The sequence below is a fragment of the Ochotona princeps genome, chromosome 5 (assembly GCF_030435755.1).
Source record: "Ochotona princeps isolate mOchPri1 chromosome 5, mOchPri1.hap1, whole genome shotgun sequence".
Lineage (NCBI taxonomy): Eukaryota > Metazoa > Chordata > Mammalia > Lagomorpha > Ochotonidae > Ochotona > Ochotona princeps.
The window spans coordinates 76,074,769-76,090,099 of NC_080836.1; the positions used below are offsets into that span (position 1 = coordinate 76,074,769).

General features: G+C 41.4%; 1 protein-coding gene across 1 annotated transcript in view; it reads right to left on the reverse strand.

Annotated features, from left to right (window-relative positions):
• The window catches only part of ORC2 (origin recognition complex subunit 2), a 41,855-nt gene that overhangs the window by 5,944 nt on the left and 20,580 nt on the right, over nt 1–15,331 (reverse strand). The window contains exons 9-14 of the mRNA XM_058664821.1: nt 13,740–13,930; nt 12,331–12,429; nt 7,228–7,337; nt 4,455–4,587; nt 2,799–2,895; nt 248–394 (exon numbers count right to left, since the gene is read on the reverse strand). Of these exons, the coding sequence (XP_058520804.1) occupies nt 248–394; nt 2,799–2,895; nt 4,455–4,587; nt 7,228–7,337; nt 12,331–12,429; nt 13,740–13,930 (777 nt within the window). The remainder of the gene's footprint in view (nt 1–247; nt 395–2,798; nt 2,896–4,454; nt 4,588–7,227; nt 7,338–12,330; nt 12,430–13,739; nt 13,931–15,331) is intronic.

Genomic DNA, 15,331 nt, shown 5'->3' on the forward strand with positions numbered 1-15,331 from the left:
ACAAAGAATAGAAAAACACCCAAACAATAATTGTTATTTCTTTCTCATGTAAATTAGGTATAAAATATACCCTTCTTTATTATCCAAATTTTTATTTCCAGTTGCGATGTTCTAAGTCAGATTGGCTACGGCTTTCTTTTGGCAGTTTGTGTTCTTAAACATACAATAGGAAAAAAATACAATGAAAAAACAAAAAAGAATTTTGTGAGACTATCATCAGAAAATGGAGAAAATGCATTGAACTTACTGAGAGGAGCATTGAGATGATCAATAGACGCTATCAAGTATACATTATGCAGAGATGAGAGCTGTCCAATAATTTGCTGGCTCTTGTCTCCTCTCAACATTTGGCTATCCAAATTGTGGATGAGAAGGAAAAGTTCTAAAGAAGAATCTGAAAGGAAACAGAACACACTCATTTTTTAAGATTTATTTTATTTTGTATTTGAAAGGCAAAGTTACAGAAAGGAGAGAGGGACGGAGGAAGATTTCATCCTGTAGTCCACTCCCCAAATAACTGCAATGGCCAGAGCTAAGCTAACTTGAAGCCAGCAGCCAAGAACTTCTTCCAGGTTTCTTAAGTGGGTGCAGGGTCCCAAGGACTTGGGCCATTCTCTGTTGCTTTTCTAGGTTATAAATAAGGAGCTGCACCAGAAGTGGAGCAGCCGGGACCCAAACTGTCACTCATATGGGATGCTAGCATGGCAGATGAAGGCCTAGCCTACTACGCCATGGCACTGGTACCCACTCATTACGTTGAATTATTTGTAAAGCTGCAACAATGATTGGAAGGAATATATCAAAGTAGGATGCAATAAGATAACTGCGCTTCAGGCTAAGCAGTGTCTCAGGAGATAAGACATTCACTCTTAAAATAGGCAAGACATTGAAGTTATCCCAAGAATCAGGAGCTAAAGAAAGCAGTTCTAATAAGGCACAGGAATCATAGCAAGATTAGTATATAACAGATTCAAAGTGCACCTATGCATGTTGTTTTGTAAAGTAGGAGTGAGAAGAATGTCAAATAAGAAAAAAGTTCTCATTAAGCATTAAGAGATAATACAGAAACCCTGACTGTCACAAAAGCCAAGGCAAGCAACACAAACGGGGAAGAGGACAAAGGCTCAGTATATTTTTACAACATCAAGACATTGTAGGATGGAGCTACCGACACCACCATATACAGCAGAGATCAAATTAAGGATTCCAATGGATTTTTATAAGGAAATTACAGATGATCATCAAGAATACATTTCAGGGGCCTGGCGGCGTGGCCTAGCAGCTCAAGTCCTCGCCTTGAACGCGCCGGGTTCCAATATGGGCGCAGGTTCTAATCCTAGCAGCTCCACCTCCCATCCAGCTCCCTGCCTGTGGCCTGGGAAAGCAGCTGAGGACGGCCCAAAGCCTTGGGACCCTGCTCCCGTGTGGGAGACCTGGAGGAAGTTCCTGGCTCCTGGCTCCAGATGGGCACAGCATCAGCTGTTGCGGTCACTTGGGGAGTGAATCATTGGCAGGAAGATCTTCCTCTCTGTCTCTCCTCCTCTCTGTATATCTGACTTTGTAATAAAAATAAAATAAATCTTTAAAAAAAAGAAAATTACAAATAAAATAAGGAGACAATTGAGGTCGAGACATGTTTTCAAACATTGAAATCAGCTTTTAGCAGCTAAGACACTTCTTGATTTTGGAGGGTCTGTTGCAAATCATGGCTGCTGTGCTTCTTTTTTCCTTTTCTTTTTTAAAGGTTTATTTATTTTTTGTTGGAAAGTCAGTTATACAGAGAGGAGAGACAGAGAGGAAAATCTTTTGTCCATTGATTCACTCCCCAAGTAACCGCAAGAGGCCAGAGCTGAGCTGATCCAAAGCAAGCCTTTCTTCCAGGTCTCCCACGCGGGTGCAGGGTCCCAAGGCTTTGGGCTGTCCTCAACTGCTTTCCCAGGCCACAAGCAGGGAGCTGGATGGGAAGTGGGGCTGCCGGGATTAGAACCAGCACCCATATGGGATCCCAGCATGTGCATTGTGAGGACTTAAGCCACTAGGCTATCAGGCCAGGCCCACTCCTGTGTTTCTGATTCAGCTTCCTGCTACTGTGTACCATGCGAAGCAACAGATGATGGCTCAAGTATTTAAGTCCTTGCCACCCACACAGGCAACTCGGATTGGGTTTCAGATTCCTGACTCACTTCAGCCTGGCCCAGCCTCATCTGTTAAGGGCATCTGGGAAGGGAACCAATGGATAGCAAGTCACTTTCTCTGTTTGTCTGCCTTCAAATAAAATGAAAAGGAAAAAAAAGCTTTTTTTAAAGGCAACTTTAAAATCCTATGAAAACAGAAATAAAATAGTTTCTTTTCTGTAAATACAAAAGCCAAGTTTATTGGCAAGTGACTTGCAAAGAAATGGGACACTTGGTATACATATGGTAAAGGACAAGTCTCTTGAAGAAAATCAGTAAATGTCTCCTCCACTAGGGCTGCACACACAGGAAACAGTGAAAAATACTCTGAGACGACACACTCTGAAAAATCCCAGGTTCCTTGAATTCTAACTCTCTACAGTCAACAGTACTTAAACAAACCAAAGTTCCTTTTCAGTATTTTAGTTAAGGTCACAAAAAGCAACCTGTCTATTCTAGTTAAATGAAATTCACTGGAAACTAATACATTGAAACAGGACGAACAAATTCCTTCAGAGAAATCCATATCTGCACCGAGATAAATGGCATTTACTAAGATCATTCTTTTCTGTGCGTACATGCTTACCTTCACCCTAAAACTATAAGGCATCTACTTTATGTTACCTTCTTTAAATCTGTTTATTATCCAGTCTAGTTGATCCAACACACTTCGGAAAGTTCCCACATAGTCAAGAACTTCTTCTGTGATAGAATTCAGGACCTAGATCACAAAAGTGCAACAAATACTATATCAATTAGAACTTATTCTGTTATACATCTCAATCTTTTCATAATCTAAGAATTATTTTATATCTTTTTTTTTTTTTTTTTTTTTTTTGCAAATTATCAAGTCTTGGGCCCAGCACAGTAGCCTAGTGGCTAAAGTCCTTGCCTTGCACATGCCAGGATCCCATTTGGGTGCCAGTTCTAATCCCGGTAACCCTACTTTCTGATCCAGCTCTGCTTATGATCTGGGAAAGCAGCTGAGGAGGGCCCAAAGCCTTGGGTCCTTGCACCCACGTGGGAGACCCAGAAGAAGTTCCGAGCTCCTGGCTTCAGATCAGTGCAGTTCCAGCTATAGCAGTCGCTTTAGGGAGTGAATCAATGGACAGATCTTCCTCTCTGTATATCTGACTTTTCAATTAAAAAGAAAAAACTTTAAAAACAAAATCTTAAACTTATTGAAGTGTATCTAATTCATTTTCCCCCCATAAAGTATAGTTGAAAGGAAACAGAATAGCAAAGACGTGAGTGGACAACAAAAGCATTTAGGAAAGGCCTGTAACAACATGAGAAAAATTATAGATTTATCAAAAGAAACAAAGACACTTTAACAAAACTAGAAACCATCCACAAACATCATAGACACTTTACGAATACTAGGATTGGGTGTCACAGTGCAGGCTGAACATCTGGTTAGGACACTCACATCCCATTTCAGAACGCTGATTTGAGTCACAGCTACTCTGCTGCTCTTTTTTTGTCCTCCACATGGTTCAGTGTTGCAGATGAGGTTTTTTTTTTTTAATTTTTAAAATAAATTTTATTTTTATGATTACATGGCTGATCAGGGTGGGAAAAATCAAAATTTAGGGAAAACTGGGTGAACTCATTGCTTCCCAGTTTGCTAGTTCTTCTTGTTGTTTCTGGGGGAAGGGGGGAGACAAAGCGGAAGGCACTGACGACTTTCTACACATCCCAGAGCTACTCTGCTCTCACCCAGGCTGACGCTAATGTGAACAGGAAGGCAGCAGACGACAGTCCAAGGGACTCACAGGGGATCCCTGGGTGGAATTCTGCACTTCCGGCTTCAGACTGGCCCACTGCTTACTGCTGTAGGCATCCCGAGAATAAATCAGAGGATGGAAGTTATAATGATCACTTTGCCTTTCAAATCAATTAATTAATTCAGCTTCCTGCTAATGTGCATCCCTCCTTGGGAGAAAGCCGATGATGGCTCAAATATTGGTGACAACCAGATGGGAAACCAGACCTGGACTGAGTTCTTAGCTCCTTAGCCTGGCTGTTTTGGGTCTTTGAGAAAACAGGAAATGGAAGGTAGATCTCAAATCAATCAATCTCTCAATCTCTTTCTGTTTCCGAAAAACTGAAAATGATTTTAAAGAAAACTAATATTCCAGAGGAGAAAGAAAACAAACAAAAAATTAAAACAAACAACCAATATTTGAGAGTAACAAGTCTTTCTCATCAGTGTGCAGTATGTATTGGCCAAGGATGTATATTTGTAAGGTTACTCTCTTGATCATTTTCAACACTTACTGATTTCACAGTGATTCCGGGAAAGAAGCCATTGATGACAACATGAATAGAATCTTGCAGCATGGTGGTTCGAAACCTTTCTAGTAAATCTCTCTTGGAACCCAAACCATAAAGGACAATGTTGAATCCAAGGCTGTCAAAAAGATAGTATTCATGAAATTAAAGCCCAATACCTTTTAATAACATCTTTAAATCAACCAAATTCTGGGTTAAGTTTATAAGGAACAGGAAAAGCCAGGTGACACAATAAAATTATTGGTTTCTAAATTTACACAAAGGTGTAATTTTATTATTGAAACAACAAGGTTCAGTTGTTTTTTCTCCAGCTTCTGTTGCTTTTCAAGTGACAGATGCCCAACAGGCAAGAGAGACCACGGCTGGCCAGCCGATAAAAGCTACTAAAAATGTTTCACAGGTTGACGTAGAGTTTAAATTAGAACGGCAAAAGGTAACAGAGGTCTTGTTAAATCACATTAAGGTGCTCATTAGATTTTATTCCAAGGACAGGGAGCATTTAAATAACTGATCAGGTGGTAAAGGAAAGGTTTTCAACAGCAAGACTGCCGAGGGGCAAAATTGCCAAAAATAAAGAATTTGAATTAGCTGACATGGAGAAAGATTGAAGGTGTCAAGAGCTTTAAAGAAGTTCAAATCAACAGGACTTGGAGATCAATTAGATGCGCGGGATGTGGGGAAAGGGAAAGGTTTTCTGCCACAGACACCTATAGGAACGAGGAGGGCACAAGGGGCAGGTGGGAATGATGGTTTCACTGAGTTCAATTTTACGTACGCTGAATTATTAAGGGAAGCTTCTAATATACATTCAGATATTCATGTCTGCTGCTGAGGAGATGGTTCTAGGTTGGAGAAAACACTTACGGGAATCATTCACATACACAAAGCAACTGAAGGCAACAGAGTGAATGAGTTCACCCAGTACACCAAGAAGCAGGGCTTCAGCTAAACCACAGTTCCATGATTGTTCACAGAGGTCAAACAGGATTCACGTTAATCATCTCATGCAGTGTAGGATGTCCTAGAAATACAACACTCACACCTCCCTTCTGCAACGGTTAAAAATATCAAGACCAGAGCAACAGAAAGACACAGGCAACGAGATTTAAAGAACTCAGAATTACATTCATGTTGCCAACCAAGAGGTCTAGGCTGGGAAGCACACAAACTGTGAGACAGGATTAGAGTAATGAGCTATACATTTACAATGCAATGAATCATAGTTACTGAAATACGAACTAAGGTCGTTGTAGTAAAGATAATCCTTATTTTTCTAACATAACTCTTGGACATAGTGTAGGCAAAAAAAACCAGTATCAACTACGAGCAGTTATAATCATTTCTCGCTTCACTGCTTAGTAGATCTTCCTTCTTATCTACCCAAGTGACAACATAACTGTACGTGTATATTCACATCATCATACATTGTAAGCACATTTTCACTGTTAGTCCTTTTTCATACAAGTAAAAAGGTAAATTAAAAAAAACTTTGATTTTAATCACTCTTCTAAATACTTGAGGGAAATTTAAAATTTAACCAAAGCTTTTGAAAAATGATAAATCTGAAAAAACATTCTAAGAAATAATTCTAAATTGGGTCCAGCACAGTAGCCTAGCAGCTAAAGTTCTAGCCTTGCACATACTGGGATCCCATATGGGCACCAGTTCTAATCCTGGCAGCCACGCTTCCCATCCAGCTCCCTGCTTGTGACCTGGGAAAGCAGTCGAGGACAGTCCAACGACTTGGGACCCTGCACCCGTGCGGGAGACCCAGAAGATCTGGGCTTCTGGCTTCAGACTGGCTCAGTTCCAGCTGTTGCGGCAGCTTGGGGAATGAATCACTGGATGGAAGATCTTTCCCTCTGTCTCTCCTGTATATCTGACTTTCCAAAGAAAATAAAATAAATCTTTAAATAAATAAATAATCCTAAATTGGTAAAATGTATTTAGACCAAGTCTGCTCATGAAATTGAAAGACTCTAGTACATGCATACAATATTACATTACAAGAAAAGAACCGCAGGAACAGGCTGTGGCACAGTATGCTATCCGCAGCCTGCGACACCAGCAGCCCGGAGCAGAGCACGTGAGGCGCCAGTTCAAGCCCTGGCTGCTCTGCTATCAGTTCAGCTCTCTGCTCATGAGCCTGGGAGAGCAGTGGAAGAAGGCCCAAGTACTTGGCTCGGGGCCACCCGTTTGGGAGACCTGGAGGCAGTTCTGGGTTCCTGACCTCTGCCCTGGCCCAGCCGCAGACCATGCAGCCGACGGGGGGTAAACCAGCAGAACGCTCTTCTTCAAAGAAATAAAATAAAACCCTATCAAAACAAAGCAAACTAAAACAGAAGCAAAAAGCAAAAATAAAAACAAAACACAAAAAACCACATATTATTTCAAGAATTTTGCTGTGGAAAACTTGATGAAAATATAATTGGTATATCTTTTAATCTTAACAAGTTAGGTTTTCAAATATTTGTGAGTAATAGCAAAGAAGTGCTACTTATTTTACCAATAGCTATCAAGTTTGATAAACTCCAAGCACAAATTTCTTAACGCCTGTATAACTTCAGTGAAGCCATTCAATGAAATTCCATTTCTATACTTAAGTCATAAAATTGGAAAAGTATTTGTTTTCTATTTATTTATATGCTAAACATTTTGAGTTCTCTGTGAAAGAAAATTAAGTGCTAAATTACCTGGATTTAAACACATAAATATATTTTCACTGCAAATATGTATTTGCAGTAAAAAAAGTACTTACTGTAACTGTAGCATCCATTTATGAAATAGATTTTCATATTGTTGATTTAATTGTTTAAGTTCAGCAGAAAAGGAAGGAGGAACCTTGCTCAATAATTGACGCAAACTTTGCTTCAAGAAAAGAACAGAGGTAAAATAATCATTCCCACACGTGAACATCAATTGAAACTGACACTATTCCCTAATGTTAGAGGACACCAGCAGTACAAATATTTAATCAGGTTTGGCAAATAGTACATCAACTGATTATGCATAACACTCTGAAAATCATTCAAAAGTTTGTTTTGGTATAATTTTTCGCATTCTTTTTAGGACAAACTTATATTAGCAGCACAGACTTTGATAAGTGTTATCTAGGACCATTTAAATAATTATAAATTCCAAATATATAACTTGAATTTTTTAAAGATTTATTTATTTTTATTACAAAGTCAGATATACAGAGAGGAGGAGAGACAGAGAGGAAGATCTTCCATCCAATGATTCACTCCCCAAGTGGTTGCAATGGCCAGAACGGAACCAATCTGAAGCCAGGAGCCAGCAACTTTTTCCGGGTCTCCTACGTGGGTGCAGGGTCCCCAGGTTTTGGGCCATCCTCAACTGCTATCCCCAGGCCACAAGCAGGGAGCTGGATGAGAAGCGGGGCTGCCGGGATTAGAGCTGGCACCCATATGGGATCCCGGTGCTTGCAAGGTAAGGACTTTCACTGCTAGGCCACCATGCTGAGCCGAGACTTAAATTTCTGAAAAGATTAATACTATAAGATGATTAAACCTGCCACCCAGGCTGCACAGAAATTCCAGACTTTTTTTAAAAAAAGACTATTTTATTGGAAAGGCAGATCATATTTGTGGAGAGAAGGAAAGGCAGGGAAAAGGATCTTCTATCTGGTTGTTCACTTCCCAAATGATCTCAACGGCCAGAGCTCAGCAGATCTGAAGTCAGGAGCCAACAGGATCTTCTAGGCCTCCAATGTGGGTCAAGGGCCCAAGTTGTTGAGCTGTCATCTACTGCTTTCACAGGCCATATGCAAGGAGCTAAACGGGCAGTGAAGCAGCTGTGGGACACAAACCGGTGCCAATATGAAATCCCGGTGCTTGCAAGGTTAGGATTTAAGCCATTGCACCAGGCCCAGGCAGACTTATAAGCCTATGGGTTGTACCCCACGCAGTTTCTCAATTTGCTAATCCTCCTCCTACAAGCACCAGGATCACACATGGGCACCAGTTTGTATCCTGGCTGCTCCAGCTGCCTTTTTGTGGCCTGGGAAAGCAGTCGAGGACGGCCCAGAGCCTTGGGATCCTGCACCCATGTAAGAGACCTGGAAGAGGCTCCTGACTCCTGGCATTGCATCGGTGCAGCACTGGCCGTTGCAGCCGCTTGAGGAGTGAATCATCGGACAAAAGATCTTCCTCTCTGTGTCTCCTCTCTGCATATCTGACTTTGCAATAAAAATAAAACAAAAAAAAATTTTTTTAAAAAAAAAGCTCTGGCAAATATCATATGTTTGAAAAGTAAATTTAAAAAACAGTAATAAATGCTAATTAAGGGAGATAAATTGCCCTGCACCCAAAACTCACAATTTATGCTGATCAAAAGAAGCTTATTTTTTTAAATGAAAACTATAGCAACAAGTTTTAAATGAAGCTTTGCCCAGGTGCCATCAAGTGTTCAATATTCTACCTTTAATACATTTTTTAAAATTATTTCTATTATTGCAAAGGCAGATATATAAGATAGAAGAAGATAGAAAGATCTTCCATCTCCTGGCTCCAACAGCAGGGACTAAGCTGGTCCAAAGTCAGGAGTCAGGAGCTCCTTCTTCAGGGTTTCCCATGCAGGTGCAGGGTCCCAAGGTTTTGAGCCATCTTCTACTGCTTCCCCAGGCCACAAGCAGGGAGCTGGAAAGGAAACTGAACAGCCAGGACATGAACTAGCGCCCATATGGGATACTGGCAATGCAAAGAGAGAATTTAGCCACTAGGCTATCATACCAGGCCGAAGTAAATGTTTTAAAAACAGATTTGTTAATTTATTTCAAAGGCAGAAATTGAGGGAGGAAAAAGTCAGAGACAGAGAACCTTACATTTGCCAGTTCACTGCTTAAATGATGTCAAGAGCCAGGGCTGGGCTAATCAAAAGACAGGAGCCTGGAACTCTATCCAGGTCTTCCAGGTGAGTGCAGGCATCCAACAAAGAGGAATCTTCAGTCAGGACCTTAACTGATGCTTATATGGGATGCTGGGATTGCAGGCAGCAGCTCAACTGGCTCTGCCATAATGACAGCACCATAAAGTAAAATGTAAAAAAAATTTAAACATTTATTTGTTGGTGTTTAAAATGCAGAGAGAATGAACTATGAACAGACATCTTCTCTTCATTGGTTCACTCCCTAAATGCTGGCAACAGCCAGGGTCAGGCACTCAATCCGGTCTCCCCATATAGGTGGCAGAGATTGAAGTTATAATCCACTGCTTCATAGGGTGTGTATCAGCATGAAGCTGCACTGTTACTCAACCAGGACTCAAACCTAGGCACTCTGATATGGCAGACATGTATCCCAAACCACATCCTAACTGCTGGACCAAGTTCCTGCTCCCTAAAATATTTTTTAATATCAAGATCAAAGCTGCAATCTAGGTATTCTGATCAACATAGTTTCTATTTGTCCACACAGTTAAAGAGAAAAAAGGGCAACATGTAAGAAAAACTATGGGCTGGGAAAACAGTAGAGGAGGGCCCTGCATCCATGTGGGACCCCCAAATGAAACTCCTGATTCCTGCTTCAAATTGGTTCAGCTCCTGCCATTGTGGCCACTTGAGGAGTGAACCAGCAGATGGAAGATCTTTCTCTCTGTCTCTCCTCTCTGTAAAATCTGTCTTCCCAGTAAAAGAAATAAATCTTGGGCACGGCGGCGTGGCCTAGAGGCTAAAGTCCTCGCCTTGAAAGCCCCGGGATCCCATATGGGCGCCGGTTCTAATCCCGGCAGCTCCACTTCCCATCCAGCTCCCTGCTTGTGGCCTGGGAAAGCAGTCGAGGACAGCCCAATGCATTGGGACCCTGCACCCGCGTGGGAGACCCGGAAGAGGTTCCAAGTTCCCAGCTTTGGATCGGCGCGCATCGGCCCGTTGCGGCTCACTTGGGGAGTGAATCATCGGACGGAAGATCTTCCTCTCTGTCTCTCCTTCTCTGTGCATATCTGGCTGTAATAAAATGAATAAATCTTTAAAAAAAAAAAAAAAAGAAAAGAAAAAGAAATAAATCTTAAAAAAAAAAAAAGCCACACACACAAAAAAACCCTCTTATTCCTTCTGAAGTTTATAGCCCAACTACTGGCAGCATTTCCACTCATCATTTATACTGAGCAGACACACTTGAGTGTAAACTCCAGAATGTCAGAGTATCTATGCACTTATACTTCAAACTCTGACATCCAGGAAGTATTGCATTACAGTCCCAATTCTCAGCCCTCCCTTTGTTACCCGACTTTGTAGACCTTCCCAACAAAGGGGTGAAGTAGTTACCTGACCTTTGATTTTATTTAGTCAGGTGTTTCACTAAGGCCAGGAGAATAAGATAGAAGCTATAGTGCCAGTTTTGAATCTCAGATTTAAAAAACCATATGGTTTTCTGTCTTACACCTTTGCCATTCGCAAGAGGAAAACTTGCCTCAGCTCCAATAAGGAAGAGACATGAAGCAAATCCTAGATCAGCCACCCCTGGTTGACCCAGACAGGATTAATAAAAGCGGTACCATCACATACTGCAGCATTGCTCAGCTACGCCATGAACAGCCTTCCCCCTCCTCCAGCAACGGCAGCATGCTTACTTCCCAGAGATCTTCTGCCTCTAGGTACTAGGAAGTCCTACTTTGACTCCAGATTAATCTTTCTCCCGTGTTGCTCTGCACGAATGTCAGTGTCATTTCTTCCTCGAACTTACCTTCTTGACACCAACATTCTGCTAGATAATACCAACAACACACAACATCAACAAAACCCAAGTCACTGTGACTGTTCAGGTGATAGAACCTTATCCCAAGTTCTCTTTTCTTTCACATAATTCAAAAGCACCACTATGCACTTAAGAAAATTCACTAAATTCTGATTTGCACAGTATAATAAAATCTTTAGTCATTGTCAAAATGAAGTTTAATGCAGTGATTGTTTTTGTCCAATAAAAATGTAATAATTGTAATCACATTAACTGATTCATTTAACAAGGGTAACTCTACTTGTGTACATTTAATCGTCAGATTTGCTACTTATGTTTTACACTTTTTAGGTTACAATAAAAAAAAAAAAAACCTCTTTCTGGGGCCCAGGTTACTGGGCTCAGGACCCTGGCCTGCCTGTGAAGTGGGTACCAGGTCTGTGAACCCCGGGGGTGGGGTGGGAGCCCAGTCACTTGGCACTGTCCTTGGCCCATCTACACAGTGGGTACCAGTTCCATGAGTCCTGAGTGTGTGTGGGGGGGTCCCTGCCCCACCTACGAGAACTGGTCCTCCTTAGTATGAAAGAAGGAGTGGTGCACAGCTGGCCCAGATCCACATGGAGGATATGGCAGTGCAGTGAGGCCAGAAGAAGAAATCTATACCAAGCCAGATGAAAGAAGAGAGAACAAACTGGACAGCTACCCCAGCCAAATGATGACAGCAAACATCTGCGCGAATGGAGACTCTGAAGTCGACTATGCCAACCAATGGACAATGACAGGGTTCCCACATCCTTAGACAGGCGAAATCAACATTTCAGAACTATGAAACCACCTGGGCAGAATCGTCAAGTGTGTGCCACATTGGGACCATGGGTTGATATCGGGTGGCCATTCTCCATTCCTGAGTACTGAGATGGTTAGGAGGCTCGGTATGGCTTCTCCCTTTATACCCTTCCCCAACCCCTCAGAAACAGGAAGAAGAAATAAAAAGTTTGGAAAAAATAATCACATTAACTTTTTCCTAACCCTTGATCCAACCCACCCTGATTAGCTATGTTAACATCATCTAAAATTAAAAAAAAAATTAAAAAGGAAATGGAAATGTGTATTATGAAAAAATTAAACTATGTACAGATTGAAAAAAAAAACCAACTCCTTGTAACATACCTGATCGAGTTTATCTCTCTTTAGCTTCTGCAGTGTTCTATCAGAGGTTAAAACTTTTGAACTACTGTGAGCTTCAAAATATTCTTCTACCAAGTCACTCTGAAAACGAAAAGAGTAAATATAGTTCTTATTAGTTTCAGGTGTCTGTCTTACATCAAAACCAGACAATATTCATGCAAAACAGGATGTGTAAAACTATTTCAACAGTATTTTCTTTCAAAAGCATGTAAGTTATGAACTGAGGGTACTTAATTCCATTAACAAAGTAGCCCAGAAAATCATACATGTTCAAAGAGATAGTGATGATTAAAAAAAAAAAAAAGTAATTCGTTCCTAAAATTTGTTGTTATAATACATGATATCCCTTTAGACTAAATATTAAAATGGATTCACAGGATCTTTGTTTCTCCAACAGTCCTAGCAAGTCCTTTAACACTAGTAGGATTGGGGCCCGGTGGCGTGGCCTAGCGCCTAAAGTCCTCGCCTTGAAAGCCCCGGGATCCCATATGGGCACCGGTTCTAATCCCGGCAGCTCCACTTCCCATCCAGCTCCCTGCTTGTGGCCTGGGAAAGCAGTCGAGGACGGCCCAATGCACTGGGACCCTGCACCTGAGTGGGGGACCTGGAGGAAGTTCTTGGCGGCTGGCTTTGGATCAGCCAGCACCAGCCATTGCAGCTCACTTGGGGAGTGAATCATCGGATGGAAGATCTTCCTCTCTGTCTCTCCTCCTCTCTGTATATCTGGCTGTAATAAAATGAATAAATCTTTAAAAAAAAATACTAGTAGGATTGAAATAGCATGAGTATGAGGAAGAAATCAAGAGCAAGTTGGAAAAAAAAAAGGAGGTTTCCTACTATTACAGTCTAATGGTCTACTCTGACCCTTCGTAGCAGTACTGCCTGGGATGGCAAGGAAGGGAGGCTCCCTACACTGCTCTGAACTGTTACGAGAATGCCAGAATAATAACCTGGCTTTTTCTGAAGCTAGAATGCTCACAATGAGCTTGTAAAAAGTTCAACATGGAACTATATCATTGACAACTTGCCCTGACTGGCCTACATCAGTGTTACAAGAACAAACCCCTACAAAAAAGGATACACTGAGCAGTTTTGCCTCTAAATGTCGAACCAAGTACTGATATGAAAGTACATATTTAAACAGCTGAATTCAGATATTGCCTTTAGCATTTACTATGGGACTGATGTATGAATATGAAGATGGAAGAGAATTGAAAGCCCAGAAATGAAAACATATACATGTGTTAAATAACAATGAGAAAGTAGAAATAGGTAAAAACAAAAACAAGAACCAATGTTGACCCCCGTTCTGTGCTTCTTCTGTTACAGTGGCTGAACTTTGTGGTATTACACAATTGTTCTGTAAGTCTCAAGTCCTTCTCTTCACTTACTGTCTTCTCTCTTTTCATTTTCTTAGAAGCCGTTTCTTTGCAAATAGAAGCTGAAACTATTCTATTCTGTGCTTCACTCTTTTGGCTGCCTACAAATGTCTTAGTGTCTTCTTCAGATTCCTGGGCAACCTCTTCATCATCCTCTGAGTTGGAAGCAGAATATTCACTTTCACTCTCAGAATGAGACCTAACTGTGGAGGGAAAAAAAAAAACAATCAGGAAAATTTGACAGTTTGATAAGAGGCATTGTGGGCAATGAAAATCACGTGGATTTTGAAGCACCAAAGTCTAAGTCCTGGGTTCATTATTACTAGGACATGATTTTTACCAGAGCTGGTTGTATAAATTCTGAGCGCTGGTTTCCTCATTTGTCAGAAATTAACAGTGCCTAATTGGTAACCACTGCAAAAACTATAATAAAATGTATCTGTAACAACTAATAATGCCTGATACACAGGAGTATGGTAGAAACTATAAATAATATCTAACACTATTCTCCTTTCCAACAGAATTCCATTTTGACTTCATATGGCACTATGTCCTACCCTCTCAGATGAATCATGGTGATCCCACTTTTCCTCTGTCAAGATTTGCATTCCCAGCCTTCCTTGAAAGTAGGATTGCCTCCATAATCCTTTGGCAGTGACACTTCAGAGGCTATTTCCTGGAAGCTTCTGGAAAAGACTTCCTTTGCTTAGGGAAAAGCCTTTAAAAGCCTTGGAAGCTATTCATTCTGCAACATGAAGTATCAAACCTGAAGTTGAAATATGCTGGTGGCACAGTAGAAAAGATACATCCTAGGTCCTTAATAACATTGCCAAGTTACTACATCAACCACAGAATTCATGTGCAGATTTCTTACTATGTGAGAATGTTAGAGTGGGGTAAAATGTTATTGTTGGGCAGTGTGAGATTCCTTTGTACTGAACAGCTGCTACTTTGCTAGGCCAGGAGGCGCCCAGACCTTGGGAGGATTCCGCTTTAGCGATAAATCTGTTCTTTGCTGCCTTGCAACTTTGTGAAGGAAAGGGCACAGTTCTTCTCCGGTCCCAGGAACCAGGAGGAAGATAAGAGTGTGAGAATGAGATGAGCCATAAAGATAATGGATATGGGCACAGAACAGGCTCCCTGTGCCTGAAGGCCAAATGTCTAAGGTTGCTACTTTTGATGTATTTCCCAGCCCAAAAGGGCCTATATAAGCTTCTGTCTTGGGCTTGTTCAGGGTCCGACCGCCCGGCTTGGCTGGCCTGCGTGCCCTAAGTGTGGTCTAACCCCAACACGCTGGCGCAATAAACTCTGTTTGCTGTTTGCATTACCAGCGAGACTCTTTGTCGTTCTCTGGGGGTTGACTAGCTCGCAACCTGACGTCCGGGGGCTTTGGCCCGAACTCTAAAAAGACATTTAAGTGTCTAGGGCTTAAACTACTACTCTGTTGTTGCCTCCTGAAAAATGCCATCCTACATAGCATTCACCAAAAAGCAGCTACTACTACAATAACTGCTAATACATAGGCACATACCATTCCAGAATTGAATCAAGAACTACAGCTACACCCACAACTCTCCAGAAATAATACAGTTTTACACTTATCA